The sequence below is a fragment of the Cebus imitator genome, unplaced genomic scaffold, assembly GCF_001604975.1.
Source record: "Cebus imitator isolate Cc_AM_T3 unplaced genomic scaffold, Cebus_imitator-1.0 Scaffold85, whole genome shotgun sequence".
Classification (NCBI taxonomy): Eukaryota; Metazoa; Chordata; class Mammalia; order Primates; family Cebidae; genus Cebus; species Cebus imitator.
In genome coordinates this window covers 7,416,619-7,444,018 of record NW_016107400.1, presented here as the reverse complement: position 1 = coordinate 7,444,018, position 27,400 = coordinate 7,416,619, and the positions used below count along the sequence as shown (strand labels likewise).

The following is a 27,400-nucleotide window of genomic DNA, read 5'->3' as shown; positions in this document are numbered from 1 at the left end:
ACTGGGAACATAAGGATTTGTTCAACAGGTTTGTTTATGGAGGTTTCCCTCAGCCTTGCCTTCCCATCCCTGGTGCTAAGAAGGCTTCTTTCCTCCTGATGGGAAAGGGAGGGCATCCTTCACTTGGGAGTTTATCTCCTGCTTTCAGGATGAAAAAGGAAGGTCAGAGCACTCTTCTTGCATGTGATGGTTTTCAAGTGTCTTTAACTCAAAATAACCTTATGCCTAAGGGGCATATTTTGGGATGGCATATTCTTCCCCCTTTATCAAGTGTGATGGCAACAGAGGTAAAGGAATATAATTCAGGCTAAGAAGTCAAGGAAAGCTCTGGTCAGGGAATGGCACTGGAGCTGTACCTTGATGAGTCAGGAGTTTCCTACAGCCAGGACCTGGATGAGCCAAGATACTGGGCATGAAAGGGCCTGGTTTGCAGTGTCGAGGGGCATGTCATGTGGCCTCGTGAAACTTGAAGACAAGAGAACATGAGGCTGTGACTGGGAAGGCCAGACCCTGGCTTTAAAGGGCCTAACACATCCCACTGAGGTGTTTCGGACTTATTTTCTGAGTGGTGGGGAGTCATTCATTAAGGTTCCTAAGCAGAAGAATGTCTTGATTATGTTGTACCTAGATAACTTTGTTGGCATTGTGAAATATATAGAGGAGAGGTTGGGGGATCAGCTAGAAAGCTTCTGGGAAATTACTACTCTGTTGGTGGATTGTGATCTCATTTAGTAATCACAAATAACCTTTTGAATAGAGAACATAAAGGAGAAATTGATTAGAAATAAACAGCAAATAGAGAATCATTGACATTTATACCTAAGCTATTTTCTTAAACTAGTAAGGTACTGTTGTCCTCGTTTTTACAGATGAGGACACGGACTCTTAGAACAAGTAATTTGCCTAAGGTCGCACAGCAGGGAAGCAGTGTGCCCAGGTTCTGGCTACAGAGCCTGTGTCCTTATTAGCCCTTCTCTGCTTTCGAATACTCTTCGAAAAGAAAAATGGGAAAGGACATGAGAGGACAGTTCCTCCCTAATCCAGCAGGGTTCTAAGGCACACAGACTGATCAGACTCCAGATGGGAGGAAGGCTGGGAAGGATCATTTGCAGGCAGACCTTGCATTTTAAGCTGGAATTTGAAAGGAACTAGAAATTTTATTTGGTTAGAAAGTGGGCGAAAATGTTCTGGTGGGAAGAGAGGTCAGAACAATGTGAGAGGAGAGGAGAGGTTTGAGGCACTCAGACCTGGGATCAAGCTTCTTGGAAACCCGGTGTCCTCATGTATAAAATAGGCCTCATAACAGGTTGTTGCAAAAATTAAGCGAGGTGAAGAACCTGAAGCCTGGTAGGTGGTCAGAAGGTGTCAGGCCTTTTGCAGGTGGTTTGCTTTTGTGGTGTTCTGACTCCCAACTGAAATAGGAGCTTGCCAGCAGTGATGATAATTCTTACTTATTTTCTTCTTCTTCTTCTTCTTGTTTTTTTTTTTTTTTTTTTTTTTTTTAAAGACAAGGTCTCTCTCTGTGTACATTGGCGTGATAATGGCTTTCTACAGCCTCAACCGCCTGAGCTCAGGCGATCTCCCACCTCAGCCTTTCCTCATGCACTTGTACTCCTCAACTGGGAGTACAAGTGCATGTCACCACACCTGGCTAATTTTTGTATTTTTGTAGAAATGATGTTTCACTCTCTTGCCCAGGCTGGTCTTGAACTCCTGGCCTACCCGCCGCAGCCTCCCAAAGTGCTGGGATTACAGGTGTGAATCAGCGCATCTGGCCTACATGTTTTCTTCTTTCTGAGCCTTAGCATCAGACCCTCTTATCATCTGAAGACTCATCTTGAAAATAGTCCACATATATGATGAACTTAAGTGTGAGTGGTGGGGTTAGGTTTTCCACCATAATAAGAGGCACACTGTAACCATGCATGTTCTTGGTGATATCATAGGCAAAATTGCTTTTTAGTGACCATTAGTCTTAGGACATAGCTACCACCCTTCTATGATGTTAGTCCCATGGGAAAGTTCAACCCTTGTTCCAGACCAGTTTGAAACCAGCATTTGACACAGCATTGTTGACTGATTTCACTGCTCCCGGTGTCTGTGCATAGTGGATACTGTGGTTGTTATCACAGGGCAGACTAAGGAGCAGCTGAGTCAGAGTAATTTTTTCCTGGGTGATCACTGCCACATTCATAGACCAGTACCTTGTGAATTTGATTTTTGCATCTGTATTTAAATATTTTATCCTTTAAAAATAATTGAATTGCCCTGACACAACCATCAGAAATTAGATGCTGCCTACAGGAAGTATTTTAATTTTGTGAACTTCCTTTGCAGAACACTTGCTGAAATGGCAGCAGCCACATCCGTCCATGTGGTTGCGGTGATTGAACCCATCATTCAGCATGCCGACTGGTTCTTCCCTGAAGGTAATTCTCATTTTGGTTTCACTGAGCACCAAAGCAATGTGATAATCACACAAAAAGTCGTCTTAAAGGAGAAAATACATCTGTTATCCTTCCTCATGATTACATAATTGGTTTTACTTTTTCATGTTTCTTTCCAGCCTTTGTGCATTTGCATTTGTATTTTGACATAAGGGTTATCGTCTTGTATTTCACTTAGTTTCACTAAAACATAGCCAGTCAGTGTACACGGAATACCCACCAAGTGCCATGTGTTTGCTGGTGAGACGTGCTGTCTTTCCTGGGGGAACTCAGGCCACTAGAAAAGAGAGCCCCATGAACAGATAAATTATAACAACGTGACAAATTAGAAGATAGGTGAAGGGAGAAAGATTCGACAAACTCAGGTGCTGGGCAAAGGGAGCCAGGAATTGCTTTTTAGAAGAGCTGTTGTTGAATATGCAGGCGTTTTTCACTTGGAAGAAGGCTTTTTGTTTCTCTAGCGAGGTTATGGATCTGCACATAGGTAGGAGATAAAGCAGGAGATTGATGGGGACAGTTGGTGAAGGCCTGAGTTGGCTGTGTAAAGAATTAATATTTCATCCTGTAGGCAGTAGATTTTCAAACCAGGTTTGTTGCAGTCCTGGGATTCACAGAGCTTCCCATGGCCCCCTTTGGGGATGCTAGCCAGGAAAGTGTTAGAATTCCGGATCCTCCACACCTACTTCCCCCAGAGCAGCCCTGCTGCCATGTCCCGTGGGGTGCAGACCCCAAGATACCCATCTTTTCTTCACCACTTGGCCCATCTTTTCTTCACCACTGTTTTGTCACCATCAAGAATCACATCTCATTCGTATAAGTTGCCCAGTGAAGATGGGATGGATGAATGAATGCTAGCATTCTGCTCAAGATTTCCTTTGAGGACAGTTAGCACTTGATGTTGCCTTTTACTTCTATTTTATATCAGTGTAAATCTCTCTCTCTCTTTTTTTTTTTTGAGATGGAGACTCGCTTTGTTGCCCAGGCTGGAGTGCAGTTGTTCAGTCTCGGCTCACTGCAACTTCTGCCTCTTGGGTTCAAGCGATTCTCCTTCCTCAGCCTCCCAAATGGCTGGGATTACAGGCATATACCACCACGCCTGGCTAGTTTTTTGTATTTTTAGTAGAGACGGGGCTTCTCCATGTTGGACAGGCTGGTCTCGAACTCCTGACTTCAAGTGATCCGCCTGCCTCCACGTTTTCCCAAAGTGCTGGGATTACAGGCGTGAACCACCAGCCTGGCTAAATATCTCTTTTTAAATGATTCAAATAAGTGATCTGTGCTCATTGTTCTCTTCTGTATTCTAGATTTGTTTTTTTCCACAAAAAAGAAAGCAGAAAAGTTGTGTAACTTATATTCTAACTCATGCCTCTTCCCTATCTTGTCCTCTTATATTACTTCCAACTGGTTTGATAGACCATTCTTGGGATGTGAGTGCCAGAAGCTTCCACCTTGAAATAGTGGGGCTGTAGACTGAAGAGTGAGGTTCCTGTTCCAATGAGGGGTGTCTTAGACCTCCCTCACTTGCTGTGTTCAGTGTCTCATGCACTTGTTTATTTTCCCTCTTGCAGAGGTGGAATTTAATGTATCAGAAGCATTTGTACCTCTCGCCACCCCGAATTCTAATCACTCATCCAACACTGGAAACGACTCCGACTCGGGGACCCTGGAGAGGAAGCGGCCTGCTAGCATGGCGGTGATGGAAGGAGACTTGATGAAGAAGGAAAGGTACGATTTGACTGTTCATTTCCAAACCCGCAGTAAATATGTCGTTAGACCTGCAGTGTCTGGTACCACTCAGTGGACTTAGAGAATGGTCCCCATCGACCTGTGACTAATGGCATCCAGATAGTTTCTGGAATTCTGCTGTAGGTCATTCTAAGCACTCATCTCACCATGAAGTCTCTGTGTAGCTTGTCAGTTAACATTTCTTCCACATGCGTTCCAGCTTAACTTGGTGGTCTTGTGGTAAGCCTTGCAGTGGAACGCCATCATACGCATGTTAAAATTTACCTGAATGTACTTGACTGGGGGGAAACAGAAAGGAAAACAAATTTAATAGTGTGGACTTTTGTCCAGAATTGAGTGTGAGAACATCCACCTGTCACAGTGAGTTGAGTGATTTGGTGTTTAAGGAGATATATTTCTGATATAATTTGGCCCCACAATGGAAGCCAACTGATAAATTTGATGTTCAGTGGGAAGAACCTCAATATTTACCAATTCTAGAAGGAAAAAAAATGACAGTGTTGAACTTAGTGAGAAGCATTGTCTCTGTATACTCTTTTCTATGGGCAATTCATGGCATTTTCAAGGGTAATGAAGATTGTTTGTGATTTGTGCCTTTAGATGCCAGCCTGTCCCATGTGTGTGATGCAGTGCCACTGTACTCACTAGGAATGCTAAGAATTAAGAGGCCTGTTGGAAGTAACATGCTTTTCTTGTGTGTATGAAATAATATTACTAGAAATAGTTTTACATTAAAATGAAATGACTAGCTCTTATTTTAATTGCCCAATCTTACTGTGAGGTATGCTGTTTGTTTCTTGTTCTTTGTTTTGTGTTTTTTACCTCTAGCAAAGGAGTATACGTTATTCTGTCCCTATTCTGTCCCTCCAAAATCCACATTTATTCTGTGTAGACACATTACCTCTCTCAACCCTCATTCATACATTTAGTAGTATTTCCTGATGACAAACTCTACCCATAACAAAATTAGCTTTCATGTATTTTAAGCTTCAAAATACAGTGCTATGAGTCTAGTCAGCACGTGAGAGACAATTCTCAGTTACCTGCCTTGTGTATTCTCCCTGCCAGCTGACCAGTAAGCACAAGCTCAGGGAGCCAGGTATCTTTTTACTTTTTGAACTGAAAGAAAAAATTATTAAGTTCATAAATTAATGGGCTTAAGTGAAAAAGTCAGCCTTCCTTCCACTCTGTCTTCCAGCTACATCCAGCCACCATCCCCTTCCCAAAAGCAACAGTTTTCTCCGGTCTTTTTTTTGTTTTTTTGAGACAGGATTATGCACCCAGGCTGGAGTGCAGTGGTATGATCATGGCTCACAGCAGCCTTGACCTCCTGGGCTCTAACAGTCCTCCCCACTCAGCCACCCAACTAGCTGGGACTGTAGGCATGTACCGCCTCACCCAGTTAATTTTCTTTAAAAAAGTTTTTTGTAGAGACAGGGCCTCACAGTGTTTCCCAGGCTGGTCTTGAATTTCTGAGCTAAAGCGATTATCCTGCCTTGTCCTCCCAAAGTGCTAGGCTTACAGCTGTGAGCCACTGCACCCAGCTTTTCCAGCCTTATTTATCTTCCATATGTATTCTTTGCATATACACATAGGATTGTTTCTCTGTCTCATCTCAGTTAAGAGGCAGTATGGTGTGATAACCTTACACTGCCATTGGTAGGCCTTCTGGACTTGGCTTCTGCGTCTTTCCCCAAAAACAGATTTGTGATGGGAACTAGGAAGTATGGAAATAGGCCTCGTGTGGTGACTTATACCTATAATCCCAGCACTTTGAGAGACCAAGGCAGGAGGATTACTTGAGGCTAGGAGTTTGAGATCAGCCTGGGCAATGTAGTGAGACCCCATCTCTAAAAAAAAAAATTGTTTTTAATATCCTGGTATGGTGGCATATGCCAGTAGTCCAAGCTGCTCCAGAGACTGAGGCTGGAGGATTGTTTGAGCCCAGGAGTTTGATGCTGCAGTGAGCTGTGATTGCTCCATTGGAGTGCCAGGCACTGCAGCCTGGGCGGTGGAGTGAGACCCTGTGTCTTAAAGGGGGAAAAAAAAGGCAGAGGAAGAGGAAGTATGGGAATAAACACACTAGCGTGTCATTCAAGATGAGGCCTGCCTGTTTGCTTTTAGCTGCTCACACCCAAATTGATCAAAGACATTGAACAGTACCAGGTTTATTGGCTTTGCTCAGGCTCGAAGCCAAGTGGAGTTGCTTGCCTTGGTGTCAGGGGGCCATTAGACTGATTCTTGCCACTTTACTGTGCACAGGGCAACTTGGGTGGCTGTCCCCATGTATGGTTTTAACACATGTGGACCCATGGGCTTCTGCCTCAGTAGTCTGCTCGCATGGTGTGTTGACTGTTTCTTCTCTCTGTGTAGCTTTGGTGTGAAGCTTACGGACTTCCAGGCCCACCGGCGGGGTGGCACTCTAAATAGAAAGCACATATCCCCCGCTTTCCAGCCACCACTCCCGCCCACAGATGGCAGCACCGTGGCGCCCGCTGGCCCAGAGCCCCTTCCCCAGAGCTCAAGGGCTGAAAGCAGTTCTGGGGGTGGGACTGTCCCCTCCTCTGCGGGCATACTGGAGCAGGGGCTGAGCCCAGGCGATGGCAGGTAAGGAGGCTGACTTCTGCTGGCAATGGAGGCTGGGCACTCCAGCCTTCTTGCAGGTGGTGGCCTTTGGGCACAGCATCCACGCCCAAAGAACTGCTGCAGCATGGAGTGAACAGATTTATTTTCACTCCTCTGGTTGGCAAAGGACAGGAAAAAAGACTATGAATGGCTCGCTTCTTTTTCTGTTTTCCAAAGAAAGCAACATTGGTTTGCATTCTTTGCCACACTGCTTTGGTGCTGGAAACCGGAAGCCGGTGGGTGTCTCGCAGTGTGATATCTCTGTTACCTGTTTAATGTATACTGTCAGCATTAATGTACCATCTGTTCGTTGTCATCCAGTGTGCTAACCAGGAAGCATTTAAGTGTGGCAAGTTGGTTAAATTTTAGTATTCCTGGCATTTATTCACTTGCTCATTGTTTCATTCAGTCGAACAGATTTCCTGAGTCACTGATACGTGCTAGGCACTGTGCTAGGCACATGAGGTGGCTAAGACTCCGCCCCCTACCCTCAGCTTTCAGTCTTGTAGGGCAGTTGATCCATGAGCCCAATGTGGAAAATAAGATGGTAGCTTTTTCTTTTTCCTTTTTTTTTTAAGACTGCATCTTGCTCTGTTGCCCAGGCTGGAATGCAGTAGCATGATCATAGCTCACTGCACCCTCCACCTTCTAAGCCCAAGCGATCCTCCCACCTAAACCTCCCACATGGCTGGGATTACAGGTGCTTGTCACCATGCCCAGCTAATTTTTTATTTTTTTTTGTAAAGATGAGGTAAACATAGATGCACTATATTGCTCCTGGCCTCAAGTGATCTTCCTGCCTTGGTCTTCCAAAGTGCTGGATTATAGGTGTGAACAACTATGACCGACTGGTAGATTTTCTTAAAAGGCTCTTTTAGTTGCTTAACCTTTAGATAAGCCACCTGGTGTGGCTTTGCAAAGTCATTACAACTTTTAATAAAATGCACCTTAAACTTGAGATTTTTTTTTTCTTTCTTTTTTTTTTTTTTTTTTTTTATCGCTACCTCAAGTGTTTTACTTGGTAGAGTTTTTTTGTTTTTTTTTTTTTAGCTAGAGTCCCACTACTCTGTCACCCAGACTGGAGTATGGTGGTGTAATCTCAGCTCACTGCAACCGTCGCTTCCCGGTTTCAAGTGCTTCTCTTGCCTCAGCCTCCCAAGTAGCTGGGATTACAGGCGCCTACCACCATGCCTAATTTTTTTGTATTTTTAGTGGAGATGGGGTTTTGCCATGTTGGCCAGGCTGGTCTTGAACTCCTGACCTCAGGTGATCCGCCTGCCTCAGCCTCCCAAAGTACTGGGATTACAAGCATGAGCCACCGTACCCAGCCAGAACTTGAGATTTTTATTTAATTGGCATTAATTCAGTTCTCCACACTGATCCAGGCAGATGACCACCAGAGGCTACTTCAGGTGGCATCTCTTGTGGTTTGGAACTGGCAGCTGCTGCAGCTGTGCACACATTGTGTGCCAAAATTTTTGTCATATGTTCTGCATTGACCATCTGAAAAGCACTGAATGATTGTATATAAGTAAGATAAATACACACAAAACAAGGACAGACTGTTTATCTCTACATTTCTTTCCCACACAGATACATTTTCCTTGAAAGAACTTTCTTATCGTCCTTGGAATGAGCAAGGGAGAGCCTTGTTGTGTGTGAAACTGCTCATGAGATAGAAATCTTGTTCCATCATGAAAACTGAATGCTGAATGCTTATGCATTCCTGAATTCCATTTTCCTTACCTTAGGAAAGTATACTTTGGGGTTAAAAAAATTTAAGACTTCAAACTTCATAGGGCTTCCCATGCACATCATAGGCTCCATGTTAGTGTGTCAATAATTGCACCCTATGCATGTACTTGTTTTGGCTTAAATTTTTTTTTGTTTGAAGGGAAAAAGTGTAAGTAAATTCACTTATTTTCTTTTTCTTGTTTGTTTTTAATTATCATTATTTATTTATTTTTTGAGATGAAATCTTGCTCTGGTGCGCAGGCTGGAAGGCAGTGGTGCAATCTTGGCTCAGTATAATCTCCCACTCCCAGATTCAAATGATTCTCCTGCCTCAGCCTCTCGAGTAGCTGAGATTACAGGCGTGCACTACCACGCCCAGCTAATTTTTGTATTTTCAGTAGAGATGAGGTTTCACCATGCTGGCCAGGCTGGTCTCGAACTCCTGACCTCAAGTGATCCTCCAACTTCAGCCTCCCAAAGTGCTGGGATTACTGGTGTGAGTCACTGCACCCTGCCTGCTCTTTTTTATACCGTATTCTGTATTTTTATGTACGTTTCATTAATGTTATTCACTCTTTGGTGACCTTGACATACTAGAGCTATAATGTTTGGTATAAAAAGTTCTGGGCCAGGAAACAGGAAGCCTGAGTTCTGTTCTCTATCTTGCTCCTACCAACTCTGGACTTCGAGTAGTCATTTAGCCTCTGAATTCTTCTTATTCAGTTCAAATTATTGATGATATTCAAGCCCTTTATAATTTAGAGTCTTAGTTTGCCATGGCTTTTGCTTAGTTTTGTACAATGTATATGTCAATATCTAAACGCCCTTTTGTGGTATTAAATACTCCCCAATTTAAGTACAAACAGTAGAACTGAAAACTCTGCATTGGTTGCTGTGAAATGGTCTCTCCCATGATACTGGAGTGGCAGAGTGGTTGGAGTCCAGTCTGATGCAATGAATCTCATAAAATAAATAGTCCTATAGTCCCAGCTACTCAGGAAGCTGAGGTAGGAGGATTGCTTGAGTCCAGAAATTTGAAACCAACCTGGGCAACATAGCAAAACCCCATCTCTTTTAAAAAANAAAAAAAAAAAAAAAAAAAAAAAAAAAAAAAAAAGGCAGTCCTATATGGCACCAAGTAAACATTAGCTTTATAAGCCCAGTGTGAGCTAGTTAGAATTTCAAATCCTTTTCCTGCCTGCCAAAGTGAAAACTCTGCCTGGAATCTTATGTTGTATGTATGTACAGTATGTTCAGCTTTTTCAGCTGGGATTTTCTGACATCTAACTTGAGTGTTACTTCTCTTAGTCCTCCCAAAGCCAAGGATCCTGCATCTGCAGCTGTACCTGCACCAGGGAGAAACAACAGTCAGATAGCCTCTGGCCAAAACCAGGGCCAGGCAGCTGCCAGCTCCCACCAGCTCTCCGTGGGCCCACCTCACAATGCCGCAGGGCCCAGCCCACATACGCTGCGCAGAGGTAAGCAACCACCCTCCTCCTTGCCCTCAGGGAAGGATGTGCAGACCTCCTTCAGTTAGTGCAAGGATTCAGATGGTGAGGCTTATGACTAGATCTTTTCTGTGTCTGTTGTAAAATGGCAAGCAGAAAATTCAGTCATTTAAGAGAAAAGTCATAAAAGAAAAAGGAAAAAATAGAGAACAGACAAGCAGACATTTAAAAAAGCGTTTTTCCTTAGGCATGACAAAGCTTAACAAAAAGTTACTTCTGCAGAAATGCTCCCAGTTTTCCTGGTGTCCCAAGCCCTTGCTGTTTAGAGACCACCACAGCCTTCTCAGCTTTGTGGATCTGGGAGCCACTCTTGCCTCAGAATTGGGGTGAGAGCTTTCTAGGTCCTGATTAACAGAATCTGAACTGCTCCCACCTGTCTCCCCTGCAGTCCTCCACCCAGCAGCCAGGGGAATTGCTTTAAAACTCCAGGCAGATTGTGCCATCTCTTGGTTAAACTCTTCAGTGGCTTCCGTGAAAACTTCTCACCCTGGGTTTTCTGTGCTCTCATGGGGCCTCCCTCTGAACTCAGAGCTTACACTCCCCCCTCTCAGGACACTCTGTTCTTGGTTCCTTGAATGCAGTAAACTCATCCCCCCCTTAGGGCTTCCAGAACATTCTGTCTCATATCTTCACATGGTTTCTTCTTACCATTCAGGTCTCACCTCAAAAATCACTTCTTCAAGCTGGGTGTGGTGGCTCACACCTGTAATCCCAGCACTTTGGGAGGCCAAAGCAGGAAGATTGCTTGAGGCTAGGAGTTGGAGACCAATCTGGTCAACATAGTGAAAGCCCACCTCTACAAAATTTTTTTTAAAATTAGCTGGGTGTGGTGACATGCCTATAGTCCCAGCTACCTGGGAAGCTGAGGCAGGAGGATCACTTGAGCCCAGGAGGTCGAACCTGCAGTAAGTTATGATGCACCACTGCACTCCAGCCTGGACAACAGAATGATACCCCATCTCTAAAATAAAAAAGAGAGGGCGGGTTCAGTGGCTGACACCTGTAATCCCAGCACTTTGGGAGGCTGAGGTGGGCAGATCACTTGAGCTCAGGAGTTCAAGACCAGCTGGACAACATGGTGAAACCCCGTCTCTACTAAAAATACAAAAATTAGCTGGGTGTAGTCCCAGCTACTCAGAGGCAGGAGAATCGCTTGAACCTGGGAGGCAGAGGTTGCAGTGAGCCAGGATCATACCACTATACCCCAACCTGGCCAACAGAGCAAGACTCCATCTCAAAAGAAGAAAAGGATTAAATTCACAGAATCTGTCTATGAAAGCATGGTCTTTATAAAGTACTACACAAATGTTAGTGGAATTTCTACAAATTATAGGCAGGGAGGCAAATTCGGGTCTCCTGCTTCGTTGCAGACCCCCACTTTATCCTTCTGAAGGCTGCCTCTCTGGGCCACTGTCTTCTTAATCAGGATCTCAGCTGATTGTTGAGGGAAGTTAGTCTTCTGTACCTGGATTCCAGGTGTGAGTCTAGTTTTGGATTAACAAGACTGTTTTCCACATAGTCACATTCAGAGTCTTTCCTGTTTCCTGAAATCACAGCTCCCAGGCTTCTTTGCAGGATGAGTTTGATTCTTTTTGCCTTCCCCACCACCCAGCGCCTCTAAGGTGGTCTCAGACCAGGCCTCCCTTTCTCCCAGCCCCCTCCCCGACGCTCTGCTCCCATGCTCCCTCCCCTAATCCTCTTCACACCCTTAAATGTCAGGAACCATTTTTTATTCAGTATGAATTTATAATTAGTACTGCTTAGAACAGAAAACTAGACTTTTAAAAATGCTGCTGGCGATCTGGAGTACAGCTAATGTAAGCTGGTTGGTGGTTTCTGTGGGAAAAGATCCTCTGAGTTCCAGAGTTGAAAGTTCAGACGAGTATAGCAGAGTAGACTTTACCCTTTTTTCTATTTTTTCCTTTCTTAGGTTTTTAGAAAGAGGGTCTTTTTCTGTCACCCATGCTGGAATACAGTAGCATGATAATAGCTCACTGCATCCTCCAGCCATTGGACTCAAGTGGTCCTCCCACTTTGGCTTCTCAAAGTGCTGGTACTACAGACACGTACCACCATGCCTGGCCACTTTGTTTTGTTTGTTTGTTTGTTTGAGTTGGGATCTCATTATGTTCCCCAGGCTGGTCTTGAGCAATCTTCCTACCTCAGCCAGTCACATTGCTGGGTTTACAGGCGTGAGCCACCAAGACTTTACCCTTTTTAATCCTGAATTCTGGGTCCTGAAACAGGCAGCCAGGGGATGGAGGAAGGAGGAAGAGGAAAAAGCATCCAGGGAGTCCACATGTCATGGGTGGAGTCTCTGTTTTGCCCCTTACTAGCTATGTGACCTGTTATGAAACATTGGCCCTCTTCAAGCCTCAGTTTTCTTCTCCCTGAAAATGGGGATAACAGTGCTTGCCCTGCAATGAGCTTATGAGACTTAAATGAGATAAAGTATGTAAATTATAATGTGCATAATTTATGTGAAAGGACTTACTTGGTACCGGTGATAGGTGAACAGTGATAAATGTTCATTTCTTCATTTCCTTCTCTTTTTCTTGGGGAACCAGTATGATATTATCAGAGTATAAAAAAGGCTAAAGCCTCTCGTTTCCGCCTACCCTTCCCAGCCCCAAACCAGAGCCCCAGATCTGTTGTTTTCCTTCCTGCCCTCAGTACCAGGTTCCCATCCCTGATCTCAGCCGGTGTAGGGAGGAGAGTGATGTGATTCAGCTCTCATTAGAGAAATAATTATAAGGCAACTCCCAGTTTTATTCATGCTTTTGTCCAGGGCATATGTGTTAACTCAAATGGTTCCAGAATTGGTTAATAAGAATTGGGAATTCTAATAAAACCAGTCAAACTCTCAAGGAGAAGGTGGCTTGGGGACAGGGGTCATGTTATGTCAGGGTGAACCAGTCATCCTTAGTGGTCCCTTCTGGCTGTTCTTACCTCTTTCTGTGTCTTCCCATGGGTCCCTAATGAGGAGGCTGCTAAGTGGGCTGAGGGCAGCACTTCCATGTTGGTGGTGGGGTGGCCTCTGTTAACAGTTTTCTTCTTGAACTTTCAAAATAATAGGCCTTTACAGCCCTTTCAGATGTTCATAATGTACTTAATTTTTAAAATAAACTTACTAGTTTGGAGTAATTTTGAATTTATAGGAAAGTTGTGAAGCTAATGCTGAAGTTCCCATACACCCCTTACCCAGTTTCCTCTGTTGTTAATATGTTACATGACCATGGAATCTTTATCCCAGCTCAGAAATCAACATTGGGCCATTCTCCTTTTTTTTCTTTTTTTGAAATGGTCTCACTCTGTTGCCCAGGCAGGAGTGCTGTGGTGTGATCACAGCTCACTGCACCCTTGAACACCCCAGGCTCACGTGATCCTCCCACCTCAGCCTCATGAGTAGCTGAAATTATAGGTGCATGCCACCATGCCCAGCTAATTTTTGTATTTTTTTGTAGAGATGGGGTTTTGCCATGTTGCCCAGGCTGGTCTTGAACTCCTGCACTCAAGTGATCCACCCTCTTTGTCCTCTCAAAGTGCTGAGATTACAGGCGTGAGCCGTCACACCTTGTGGTTCATTACCATTAACTAGACTCCACATTTTGTTCAGATTTCCCTAGTTTTTCCACTTTTAGTCTCCTGTGGTCTGTGACATGTTCTCCGTCTTTCTGTGATTTTCTGTGGCCTCGATGGTTTTGGAGAGTACTGGTCAGGCATTTTGAAGAAAGGCCCTCAATTTGTGTTTGTTAGATGTTCTTCTGATGGTTAGACTGGGGTTACGGGTTTTGGGGAGGAAGACACAAGAGTGTGGTGCCCTCCTGACCTCCTCTCATCAGAGGCATGTGATGTTGCTGTGGCTTATTACTAGTGAGGTTAAATTTGGTCTCCAGGCCAGGGTGGTGTTGGTTGCTGCCTCACTGTTCCTACTGAAAGGTGTTTTTTCTCTCTTTGTGCAGCTGTTAAAAAACCCGCTCCAGCACCCCCGAAACCAGGCAACCCACCTCCTGGCCACCCTGGGGGCCAGAGTCCTTCAGGAACATCTCAGCATCCACCCAGTCTGTCACCAAAGCCATCCACCCGAAGCCCCTCTCCTCCCACCCAGCACACAGGCCAGCCTCCAGGCCAGCCCTCTGCCCCCTCCCAGCTCTCAGCACCCCGGAGGTTCTCCAGTAGCCTGTCTCCAATCCAAGCTCCCAGTCACCCACCGCCACAGCCCCCTACACAGGCCACGCCGCTGATGCACACCAAACCCAATAGCCAGGGCCCTCCCAACCCCGTGGCATTGCCCAGTGAGCATGGACTTGAACAGCCATCTCACACCCCTCCCCAGACTCCAACCCCCCCTAGTACTCCGCCCCTAGGAAAACAGAACCCCAGCCTGCCAGCTCCTCAGACCCAAGTTGGGGGTAACCCTGAGACTGCACAGCCACATGCTGGAACCTTACCGAGACCGAGACCAGTACCAAAGCCGAGGAACCGGCCCTCCGTGCCCCCACCCCCCCATCCTCCTGGTGTCCACTCAGCTGGGGACAGCAGCCTCACTAATGCAGCACCAACAGCTTCCAAGATAGTAACGGGTAAGTAGAAAATCAATGTCCATATTTCCCCATCTCCTCTACATTACTTTTGTACTACATTTCAGCTTTGATTTATAGCAGGTGTCAGCAGACTACATGTGCAAGCCAAACCTGTCCTGCAGCCAGTTTTTGTCATTAAAGTTTTATTGGAACACAGCTATACCCATTGGCTAACAAATTGTCTATGGCTGTGTTGGTGCTAAAACAGCAGACTTGGGTAGTCGTGACCAGAGATCATATGACCCACAAAGTTGGAAACATTTACTACCTGGTCCTTTAAGTATTCTGACTCCTGATGTGTTTAAGACCTGTATACATTTACATTTTTCTAAACATAATGACTTTTAATCCAGGTGGAAGGTGCTTTACAACACGAGCATGAACTTTACTTCTTAGTGAATTTCTCATTAAAATGCTTAAAGAGTACTTCTAAGAGTAAAAATGTTCATATTAAGTACAGAATTTCTAATATAACTTTAAAAAACATGATTTATGCCAAATCGAATGCTCCAAAAGGGATATCTCAGGACTCAATCATATCAGAGTGCTGGCCTCTAATGGCTTAGGAGGGAAGAGGCAAGATTTCCCTGTAGACCCAGTGGGAACCTGTTTTGAAGGTGGTGGTGACTGTGCAGGCTTTCGTGGACTGCCTAATGGCATATTTTTTAATAGTCTAGATCATGACCATTTTATTTAATTATGATTTCAAAAATATTTCCATCCCAAATGCTCTAATTTACTGTTTAATTAAGGATGGATATGGGTTTTTTTAGTATGGTAATTAGGGCCTCAAATCATTTTTTACAGCAGCCTAGTTTAAATTGTTCTAAGTGGAGGACTTTTGGAAAAGACGCTGAACTATACCTCGGGCCTTTCTAATCATATTGAGTGACTTCGCAGCTGAAAATGTGCTAAAGGTTTCCATTAACCCAGAGGGTGACGGTTAACTGATTCTAAAAATATCTTTTAAAAACTGGTTTTCAGGAATATAATGCATAATTTGCACATGTTATAAATGGTTAATAACTTTTTTTCTGATGACATCAAGAGCCTGCTTTTATTTTGAAAACAGCAAAGCCATATTGGTGTCTTTGTTTGTTTCCCAATAGATACCCTTCCTAGTGCCCTCACAGGTGGGGAAGGTTTCCAGGACTAAGGTCTGTAACGCCCCTGAGCAGCTTGCACCACAGCTGCAAATGCTCCTGCTTAGCTGTGTTCCGCTTATGTGCTTTTGACCGTGTGCTCAGGAACAGCCATTTCACCCTGTGCCCGGACAGCCAATGGGCCGTCCATTCTGTAGCATGTAGACATTTCTTTATTTTTATCAGAAGCACTTTGAGCTGCAGTGCTTCGAATTCAAGGAGTAGATGTCAGTAAATCAAGAGCCTGATTTCAAGCCGCTCAGATGAGAGTATCTTCTTTCTTAGGGTCAGGCGCAGTGGCTCATGCCTGTAATCCCAGTACTTTGGATGACTGAGGCAGGAGGATCGTTTGAGTCCAGGAGTTCAAGACTGCAGTGGGTAGTGATTATGTCACTGCACACTGCATTCTAGCCTGAATGACAGAGTGAGACACTGCCTCTTTAAAAAAAAAAAAAAGAATATCTTCTATATTTTTGGTGAGCCTCTTACCAGCATTCTACTCTTCCCAGTGTGATTTACCTGTCACAGATGGGCTCACCAGCCTCCAACCAAAGAGGACCCAGCTGCAGTCAGCATGGGAGGAAATTGTGTCCTTTGTGTCTTGAGCTTTAATTTTATTTATTTATTTATTTATTTTTTTGAGACGGAGTTTCACTCATGTTACCCAGGCTGGAGTGCAATGGCGCGATCTCGGCTCACCGCAACCTCCGCCTCCTGGGTTCAGGCAATTCTCCTGCCTCAGCCTCCTGAGTAGCTGGGATTACAGGCATGCACCACCATGCCCAGCTCATTTTTTGTATTTTTAGCAGAGACGGGGTTTCACCATGTTGACCAGGATGGTCTCGATCTCTTGACGTGATCCACCCGCCTCGGCCTCCCAAAGTGCTGGGATTACAGGCTTGAGCCACCGCTCCCGGCCTGAGCTTTAATTTTAAATTTTTGTATCTTAAGTGCAAGTTAACTGCATGGAGCTTCTTAATTTGATATTTTAAATTCTCAAGACTAAACAGTTAAAAAAATCTTCCCCTGAATACCACTGAATTCTTTGAAATTCCTTTGCATTCTAGCATACTTACATATTGCTTTATTAAACCATACGAGCTTTTTAAAAGGCCCTGTGAGCTCATCTAATTCTGCCGTTGGGTCTCCATGTGGACAGCATAAGGCCCTCATTATGTGTACAGCTGCTTTAATCAGCTGACATGAGCCTTACGCCTGTTGTGGGCCCCTTAGCCGGAGTGCTCACAGCTTAGGTCTGAGTAAGACTTTCTGTAGGAACCAGAAGTGGAAAACCAGAGTGTAGCCTTCAAAACAGGGAGGAGTCCCGGGCGCGATTCCACAATTTCATGCTAGTGACACACCAAAATGTTATTCTCAGATGTTTCTTTTTGTTTAAAGAAAGACTGCAAATCAGAATTATCACCTGGGGTGTATGTATTCCAGAACGTTATTTTACTGATCTGCTACAGCACTGTAATGTGCTGCCTATAATTATTAGATAAGTGAAATTTTACATTAAAAATGTTTTCCTAAGATATTAGCTATTTAAAAACCAATCTGTTATAAATTATCCTAACTCAGGAAATTCTAGGTCACCACAGTTATCTTTATATTACAGAATTAACCTGTACTACCTTAAATCCCCTGGCCTGCCATTGGAAGTACACAAAAGGCCAACATTTAGAATTTTTGAATCTGCTAGTGTTGATCATGTAGCTATTAACCATTCTTGGATATAGCCATTGGATTTTCCAAGAAGGAAAAAAAATATAACTTCCTTGGACAGGATGGTCCTTTATTATGGCATAATGTTTTCACTTAGAAAACTTTAGATGGACAGATTCCTGAAAACAGGTTATTCCTTTAGAGTTGGATTAAGTTAGAGTTTTAAAGAGTTGGGTTAAGGCTAATGGGATTGAGAAACTTTTGGGGGAGATTATTGCTGCCAAGCAGGTTTGGCAACCAGCTTCTCACAGCTCAGCACCGGCACTGGAGGATGCCGGGATTCTGGCGTCATTTTGATTCTCCTGTTAATTGTGACTCTGGAGAGCAGTAAGAGTTTTAATTCCCATGTAAAAGAGTTTATATCTTGCTATTTTTGAAGTAATAGATTTTAGCAAAGAGTATTCTAATTTAAACATTTTATTAAATAATTTAGATGTATGATCCGCCATATTCAGTAAGAACTGAGATTGGAATATTTAATGGTAAGGAAAAGGCACCTGATTGGCCAATGCATTTTTGCTACTTGATCATATTTGTGCACTCATGCCTGTTACTAACCGACCACCCTAACCCTGCCTGCTTGCATCCCTACTAATAGTGCATGCACTGAAGGAGGACTGGCTTTGTTGATGCTTGCTTCAATCATTCAGAATACTAAGTGTGTGCCCAGACGTGTAACAGGTGGTTACAGGGCTGGCCTTGTTACTTCCTTAATTTCCATTCTTTTCTATATCAGGCAGGCTTGAAATATAGTAGAAAAAACATATATCGTGGAGTCGGATCTGACTGAGTTAGAATTTCAGCTCTTAGTATAACATTGGTATTTCATGAGCCACCATGCCCAGCCTATCTATCTATCTATCTATCTATCTGTCTATCTATCTATCTATCTATCATCTATTTATTTATTTATTTTATTTTATTATTATTTTTTTTTTTTAAGACGTAGTCTTTCTCTGTCACCCAGGCTGGAGTACGGTGGTGCAATCTCAGCTCACTGCAACCTTTGCCTGCCGGGTTCAAGCGATTCCCCAGCCTCAGCCTCCCAAGTAGCTGGGACTACAGGTGCATGCCACCATGCCCAGCTAATGTTTTGTATTTTCAGTGGAGACAGGGTTTCACCATGTTAGCTAGAATGCACTTGATCTCCTGACCTCGTGATCCGCCTGCCTCGGCCTCCCGAAGTGCTGGGATTACAAGCATGAGTCACTGCACCCAGCCGCTGTTCATCATTTTTATCTAGAAGAAAATAGTTTTAATCAGAGTTATATATTAGAGTCACATGTTGGGGTTTTAAAAACTCAAATGCCCCGACCTGGCCTTCTAGGACCCAAACACGAGATTAGGGGTTTGGCCCCGGTGTCCATATTTTGATCGTGTTGCACCACTTGGCTTTTTGAATCTCAGTTGTTTCATGGGTTAAAAAGACAATGCTCTGCAGAAGGAGTTAAGAATTACAGTCATAGAATTTAGCCTGAGAATATCTGAGGTGGTAGTCCACTGTACCACAGATAGACCACATTACTCACATAGTAGCCATAAGCCTGGACACTGCTGGCTAATTTCATAAGTGTTTGATTTTTAAACTCTCATCCTTCTTATGTCATGAAAGTAATGCCTTTTTTAAAATAAGCATGAGCCGGGCACAGTGGCTCACGCCTATGATCCCAGCACTTTGGGAGGCTGAGTTGGGCAGATCACTTGAAGTCAGGAGTTCAAGACTAGCCTGGCTAACACTGCAAAACCCTGTCTCTACTAAAAATACAAAAAATTAGCTGCGTGTCATGATGGGTATCTGTAATCCCAGCTACTTAGTAGGCCGAGGCAGGAGAACCACGTGAACTGGGAGGCAGAGGTCACAGTGAGCCAGGACCTTGCCACTGTACCCCAGCCTGGGTGACAGAGTGAGACTCCATCTGAAAAAAATAAAAATAAGCATGGATATTAAAACTCTTGAGAAATGGAAATAAGAAATCAACTGTAGCTATACAATTGAAGAATTCTATCATTTATATTCTACATATTTCCTTTTAGTTTTTCTAAAAGGTATGAGGTGCATGATAATTATTTGACTTATACAGACTTGGATCCTGCATTTTATCTTACTTTACATCATATGCTCTTTCTCATGTGATAACATATTTTTAGAACCGTCTTTTTCAGTGACTCCATGTTTCATCAGGCAGATGTATTATTACTCCTAGTTGGATATTTAAATGGCTTCTATTTCTACTTGCAGTTTATTTTTAATAAGTAGATATCAAAAGTTTCTCATAGCCCTAGAAAACTGCTGAGAAATCATCAGTACCTGATAAAATTACAAAATTTTACCTTGGCCGAAGAGGATCAAAGCCAGATTAGTTAGACTGTCATTCTTCTATTTATTTATTTTATGTATGTTTTGCTCTGTCCCCCCGGGCTGGAATGTAGTAGTGCAGTCTCAGCTCACTGCAACTTCTGTCTCCCGGGTTTAAGCAATTCTCTTGCCTCAGCGTCCCAGGTAGCTGAGATTACAGGTGGGTGTGGCAACGCCCAGCTAATTTTTGTATTTTTAGTAGAGATGGGGTTTCGCCAGGCTGGTTTCGAACTCATAGCCTCAAGTGATCTGCTCGCCTTGGCCTCCCAAAATGCTAGGATTACAGGCATGAGCCACTGCACCTGGCCCCATCATTCTTAACCAACCTAACATTTTCCCTCTTTCTCAAAAGAGTTTTGTATGTCCTTGGGTGAGGATCTTGAAGGTAAAGACATTATCTGAGGAAATAGTGGTTTGGGTCTTAAACACTCTGGCTTATTATAAAAAGGAGAAAAAGGTTATTTTAGAAAGATACCCTTTAGAGCTTGCTTTTTTTCCCCCCCCACCCACAGAGTCTCACTCTGTCACTCAGACTGGAGTGCAGTGGTGTGATCTTGGCTCACTGTAACCTTCACCTCCCAGGTTCAAGCGATTCTCCTGCCTCAGCCTTCTGAGTAGCTAGGTCTACAGGCATGTGCCACCATGCTTGGGTAATTTTCTATTTTTAGTAGAGACGAACCATGCTAGTCTCAACTTGTGACCTCAGGTGATCCACCTGCCTCAGCCTCCCAAGGTGCTGAGATTACAGGCATGAGCCACTGCACCCGGCCAGAACCTGCTTTTTAAAAAGCGCCCTAAGCCCTCTTTGGTTGTAAGTTTATATATTTTCTGCCTTCCAAGGGCTGGTTTTTGAGGATATTGCTTGGGACTAAGTTCATACAATAGATGTTTTATTTAAAAAATAAAAAAACAAGAGAGGCCAAGTGCAGTGGTTCACGCCTGTAATTCCAGCACTTTGGGAGGCCAAGGCAGGCAGATCACAAGGTCAGGAGTTCAAGACCAGCCTGACCAACATGGTGAAACTCTGACTCTATTTAAAAAAAGAAAGAGAGAGAGACCTCCAATAAAAGATCTCTTGTTTCGTCTGGTTTTTTTGTTTGTTTGTTTTGATTGAAATATACCTGTCATATAAACTTAGCTCCAAGCAGTATGCTCAAAGACCAGCCCTTCTTGGAATGCAAATAATACATAAACTTAGAGAGGTTTAGAGGTGTTTAAAGAAAAACCAGATTCTTACAGGTGTCTTTCTAAATTAACCTTTATTTATTTTTTACACAATCAGCCAGAGTGTTTTAAGACTCAAGCCATTAACTGGTGAAGGAAGCCATTCATGAGACCCTAGGTTTGAGAAGAAGAGAGATGGTGGTGGGGAGGGGGAGTTTATTCATCTTGCAGTTGTGCCTGCACCACTTAATTTCAAGGGCATATTTGGATCTGTTACTTGTCAAACTGGCTATCAGAATGACCTTGGACTTCTTGAAGAGGTGGGTTTACAACTGAAAGCACATATTAAAAATTGTTGAAGTAATAAGTAAATCTTCTAGAACCATACTCTTAATGATAACATTCCACTTCTAGCTTTTAAATGTCCACTTTTGTTTCCTGGATAAGATATTCATTTCAGGAGGGAACCTGGGTTACATTTGTCAGAGCCCCAAATCTATGATGAATTACATCAAGTTCTGCCTTTGGGCTGAGGCTTGTTACTGGAAGTCATCCTCTGTTTTTCTTTTTTCTTTTTTTTTAAGAGACAGGGTCTTGTTCTGTTGCCCAGGCAAGAGTACAGCCATGTGATTATAGCGCACTGCAGCCTTGACCTCCTAGGCTCAAACGATCCTCCCAAGTAGCTGGAAGGTGGGGCTAGAGGCATGCGCCACCACACCCGGCTAATTTTTGTATTTTTTTGTAGAGACAATCTCATGTTGCCTGGGCTGGTCTTGAACTTCTAGGCTAATGCCATCATCCCCCCATGGCCAGCCTGTTTTGTTTTTTTAGATACAATATCTGTTGTATGAATTTAGCTCCAAGCATATGCTCAAAAGTCAGCCCTTCTTGGAGTGCAGATAATATACAAGTTCGTAGCCAGAAAGATTTAGAGGTGTTTCAGACAAACCAGGTTCTTACAGGTGTCTTTCTAAAACAACCGTCTTCTCCTTTTTACAGCATGCCAGAGTGTTTAAGAGTCAAACAATGATCTCAGATAATGTCTTTGAGGACCCTCACCAAGGGATTTACAGACTCCTCTTGTGGAGGAAGGAAAATGTAATGTGAAGAACCAGAGTTCAACCAAATCTGGCTTGGATCCTTTTTGGTCCACACTGGCTGTGTCACTTTGGGCAAGGAATAGAGCCTCTGAGTCTCCCTTTCTTATTTCTGCTGCTTTAGGGTTAATGAGGGTTCAGTGAGACTGTGTGATAAAGTGCAGGTGTATGATACAGTCTCCGGTGTAAGTAAGTGCTCTATAATAATGTCAGCTATCAAGGCTGGGCACGATGGCTCATGTCGGTAATCCTAGCACTTTGGGAAGCCAAGGTTGGAGGATTGCTTAAGGCCAGGAGTTCAAGACCAGCCCAGTCAACATGGTGAAACCTCGTCTCTACCAAAAATACAAAAGAATTAGCCAGGCATGGTGGCATGTGCCTGTAGTCCTAGCTAATCGGGAGGCTGAGGTCGGAGGATCACTTGAACCTGGGAGGTGGAGGCTGCAGTGAGCCGAGACGCACAACTGCGCTCCAGCTTGAGCAACAGAGTATGACCCCATCTCAAAAAATTGTTTTGGCCAGGCATAGTGGCTCACACCTGTAATCCCAGCACTTCGGGAAGCCGAGGCAGGTAGATCACAAGGTCAGGAGTTCAAGACCAACCTGGCCAACATGGTGAAACTCCCTCTCTACTAAAAATACAACAATTAGTGGAGTTACAGTGGCACACATCTGTAATCCCAGTTAGTTGGGAGGCTGAGGCAGGACAATCACTTGAACCCGGAAGGTGGAGGTTGCAGTAAACTGAGATTGTGCCATTACTCTCCAGCCTGGACAACAAAGCAAGACTCAATCTCAAAAAAAAAAAAAAAAAAGGAGAAAAAAAATTTTTTTAAATGTTAGCTATTGTGATGAAGTCTCCTTCTGAAAACTGGTTCTATACAAGTTGCCGTAATTCTTTCTACTTTTTGTATGTAAACAAATTCATTGTTTTCTTTCAGGGAATGATTCATGTAGGAATAGAGAGGGGCTGGGGAAACCAGATGGGGCAGGGTGAGAGGCAGAGGAAGGGATTTCCTTTACACCCAACTGCACATTTTTCCCCCTTGAGTAAAAAATGTGTTTGGATCATAAATAGAAAAATTCAGAGAGGCACAAATCTAGAAATTATCTGTGATGTATGAGAAAAAGAGAAAGAGCAGCTGTGGAAGGGCTTGCTGGCTGATATGTGTTAGCTCACCTGTGAGTACAGATATTAACAAGTAGAAATCTCATCTGTATGTACAGTATCTCTGAATCATGCATTCCTCGCCAGGTCATGTTGGTTCCATAGTTTCTGGTAAACTTTGGGCTGAGAAGAGATACAGGCTGGTAGCCCCTTCTGTTTTGTTGGGCCAGGATAATGGGGAAAGGATTGCATTTGCAGTAATTTTCTTATACTAGTGTCGTCTTCAAGTCACAGCTACTTATGACTTCATTCATTCATCCAAACATCCAAGTGTCCAGCTACAAAATTTATTGAACATATGCTATTTGCCGGTCACTGTTTTAGGTACTGAGGACACTCTGTAAGCAAGACAGACACAGTCCCTGTCTTCGTTGACTTCCATTCTGCTTAGGACAATCCCAAGACATCACCTATTCTGTACACACAGGCCACCTTTGACTGCACTGTAGGCTGGTACAATTCTGCGCAGTATAGCTGGTTTTATAGTTATCACAAGGCCTGAATTGTCTGAAATGACATTCAGCACCTGAATTCTTGGACACCTTGGCACCTCCATAAATCTAGAAATTTCTCTGAGTTGTGTGCATAGGAAACCTTGAGGGACAACCCAGGAGTCACTGTGAGGAAAAGGATGCGCCAGAGAGTAAGTAGATGTCACAGCTCAGAACTGTAGGGACAGGAGGGTGGAAGGGGTGGGAGCTGGACCAAGTCTTCAAGCGGTGAGCTCCCCCAAAGTGTATCAGCGTTTTCAAGCTGTGCCCGTGTAGATGGGAGTAGGTCAAACAGAAATACAGTCAAAACTAGCTCCCGGCAAGGACACAGTTCCTTTACTGCTGCCTGCCATAGCCACCCCTAACCCAGCAAAGCAAAACCACAGCACATCGAAACATCTCTCTTCTCTCTTACACTAGCCCTAAAATACCTAATGAGGCTCTCATAATTTGCCAGAACCCACATCTACTAGAGAAGCCAACCCTTCTGTCTTAATTAGGATCCCCTTGGCTCGCCCACTTGACTGTGGGCTTCATTGAGTCTGTGCCTGTCTTGTTCACTGTTGCGTCCTCAGCAGGTAGAATGGTGCCTGGCACCTGGGAGGTGCTCAGTAAATATTTGTTCATGCATAAATGAATCTGAAACCCACTGGCCTCTGAGAAGAGCATAGGAGAGGGGGACAACAGCATGAGGACCATATGTTTGCCACCTTGCTGAAGGAATTTCAGCCAATGTAATAAGACATGAAAGTGGCATTCGAGGTATATTAGAGAAGGGGAAGGAGACTTAGTCTGCCTTAGTGATGTCAGTCAGCAGTGGTTGTGATTTCCCAGGGGACACTCAGCAGTATCTGGAGACATTTTAGTTTAAACTTCCCCAATGATCCATGATGCACAGGAGACATTTTCTGTTGTTACACTGTGGGAGGAGGCTGTGTGTTACTGGCATCTGACGGGTGACTCCTACAATGCACAGGACGGCCACAACAAATAATTCAGCCCCAAGTGTTGCTAGTGCTGAGGGCGAGGTCATAGTGTTAGTAACAGGAGGAAAACCCAGCAGTCTCAAGGAGAGACCTCTTCCTAGGGCAGCCCAGGGGCCATGAGGAGGGTTCATCTCATCATTAGAGGCCTTGATAAAAATGAGGCTTCCTTTCCTCCATCAAAGCAAGGAAATCCTTTGAAAGCTGCCTCTCCACAGGCTGCCCTGGGCTCATAGCAAACAACATCAGAGCCTGGAGGTGGGGCTGTACCACTCAGCCACCCTCTGGGATCTCAAAGGCTCCACTTGGCTTCTAAGAGCTGATGAGGGCCTCTTGCAAGGGACTCTGTGTGCATGGGCTGACTCTGAAACTTCCCAGCCTCTCTCCTTCTCAGAGCACCCTCAGGTGGCCTCTTGGGCGTTACCCTTCATTGATACCATGTCTTCTTGTGTTTTTGTCCAGACGCCAATTCCAGGGCTTCAGAACCGCTTCAAAGCATCTTTCCTGAAATGCACTCAGACTCAGCCAGCAAAGACGTGCCTGGCTGCATCCTGCTGGATATAGACAATGATACTGAGAGCACCGCCCTGTGAAGAAAGCCGCCTCCCAGCCCTTCACCCCTTCCACCCTGGCGAATGGAGCAGGAGCAGGCAAACCTCTTTCTTTGCAGACCAAACAGTGAAAAGCTTTCAGTGGAGGACAGAGGAGGGCCTCACTGTGCGGGACTTGGCCTTCTGCACGGCCCAAGGAGAACCTGGAGGCCACCACTGAAGCTGAATGACCTGTGTCTTGAAGAAGTTGGCTTTCTTTACATGGGAAGGAAATCATGCCAAAAAAAACTAAAACAAAGAAATACCTGGAATGGAGAGAGTATTCCTGCTGAGACGTGCGTCAGAAGCTTTTGTCCCTGCTCTGAATGCAGGCAGCACCTACAGCAACTTGGAATGAGTCAGAAGCAGTGTGTTAACTATTTAATAAAATGCGCTCATTATGCAAGTCGCCCACTCTCTGCTACCTGGACTTTCATCCTTATGTATCAGGAGGGAGGCACCTCTCCTTCAGACTTGCTGCAGAATCATTTTGTATCACGTATGGTCTGTGTCTCCCCAGTCCCCTCAGAACCATGCACATGGATGGTGACTGCTGGCTCTGTCACCTCGTCAAACTGGATGTGACCCATGCCGCCTCGTTGGATTGCCGGAATGTAGACAGAAATGTACTGTTTTGTTTTGTTTTTTTTAAACAGTGTAATTGCTACTTGATAAGGACCGAACATTATTCTAGTTTCATGTGTAATTTGAATTAAATATATTCTGTGGTTTATATGAAAACTATAATTCTTGTAGACAAATTGAGTGTGTGTGTGTGTGTGTGTGTGTGTGTGTGTGTTGCCACTCAACCAAATAAAATTGTGGCTGGGACATCTTGGGAGAGAGGGTCTAAGTGTAGCTGTAGGAGTTTGAAGAAACAGCCACGTCACAGCAGTGAAAAAGGCCACCAGGTGCCCCAGAAACCTCTTAGCCTGGCCATCCCTCAGCACGCAGGTTCTGGTCAAGGTGCAGCCTTGGTCCTCTTGTCCTGGCATCCCTTTCTTTCCATCTAGAGATACTCAGACTTCAGGAGCCGCTCACAGGAGCTCAGCCCCACTGGGTTGATGCATTCATCAGCAGCTGTGAATTGCCATGGAGTGCCCCTTTACCAATGACTGATTGCTTTCGTGCCCTATCCAAGGCATGAAAATCATCCCATCTCTCCCAGGATTGAAATACTAGGGAAGAGCCGATGGGGAATTGGAGCAAAGTGAGGCCGAGGCCCTTGATGGCTGGTCTCACGATAGCACCTTCCCGGTGACCCAGATAAGGCTATTTTCTCTTGGCAACAGAGCGGGACACACGCTGCCAGAGTTGGCTGCCCTGAGCCCGCTACTGATCAAGTTTGCTAGATGTGTCAGTGTCTGCTCCCTGCTTAGAAGACTTTCCACTATGAACTGACAAGCCTGATTTTAAAAGGGTAACCACATTTTCCATTTAGTTGTTTTTTTTTAAATAGATCTAACTCTGTGGCCCAGGCTGGAGTGCAGTGGCACAATCATAACTCACTGCAGCCTCCAAACTCCTGGGCTCAAACAATCCTCCCAACTCAGCCTCCCAAGTAGCTGAGACTACAGGTGCATGGCAATACACCCAACTAATTTTTAAATAATTTTTTTCTAGAGACAGGGGTCTTGCAGTGTTGCCCAGGCTGGTCTTACAGTACCGGCCTCAAGCAGTTCTCCCACTTCAACCTCCGAAAGTGCTGGAATTACAGGCATGAGCCACCATGCCCAACCCACCATACTGTTTCCTATACTCTCAAAGTACTCCCTATTATTAATTACCTTGAAATTACCTTCTTGTTAATAAGGTAATAACTACCTTATTAATTACCTTGAAAATATGCTCCTATAAGCCCATTTTTTGAGATAGAGTTTTGCTCTTTTTGCCCAGGCTAAAGTGCAATGGCATGATCTCAGCTCGCTGTAACTTTCGCCTCCCAGATTCCAGCGATTCTCCTGCCTCAGCTTCCCATGTAGCTGGGATTATAGGCACACGCCACCAGACCCAGCTAATTTTTGGATTTTTAGTAGAGACA

At 44.3% G+C, this 27,400-nt stretch overlaps 1 protein-coding gene across 5 annotated transcripts in view; it reads left to right on the top strand.

Annotated features, from left to right (window-relative positions):
- Nucleotides 1-26,100, top strand: part of ARHGAP17 (Rho GTPase activating protein 17) — a 93,838-nt gene extending 67,738 nt beyond the window's left edge. The window contains exons 15-22 of one of the 5 annotated variants that reach the window (XR_005201211.1): nt 2,338-2,429; nt 4,016-4,172; nt 6,567-6,800; nt 9,861-10,030; nt 14,023-14,643; nt 15,753-15,800; nt 17,944-17,992; nt 25,232-26,100. Coding sequence is in view for 4 of the 5 variants with exons in the window: in XM_017534422.2 (XP_017389911.1) it covers nt 2,338-2,429; nt 4,016-4,172; nt 6,567-6,800; nt 9,861-10,030; nt 14,023-14,643; nt 25,232-25,362 (1,405 nt within the window). In the remaining variant the exon portion in view is untranslated. The remainder of the gene's footprint in view (nt 1-2,337; nt 2,430-4,015; nt 4,173-6,566; nt 6,801-9,860; nt 10,031-14,022; nt 14,644-15,752; nt 15,801-17,943; nt 17,993-25,231) is intronic. The other 4 variants (XM_017534424.2, XM_017534423.2, XM_017534422.2 and 1 more) reach the window with 4 other exon arrangements.
- Nucleotides 26,101-27,400: the final 1,300 nt, after the last annotated feature.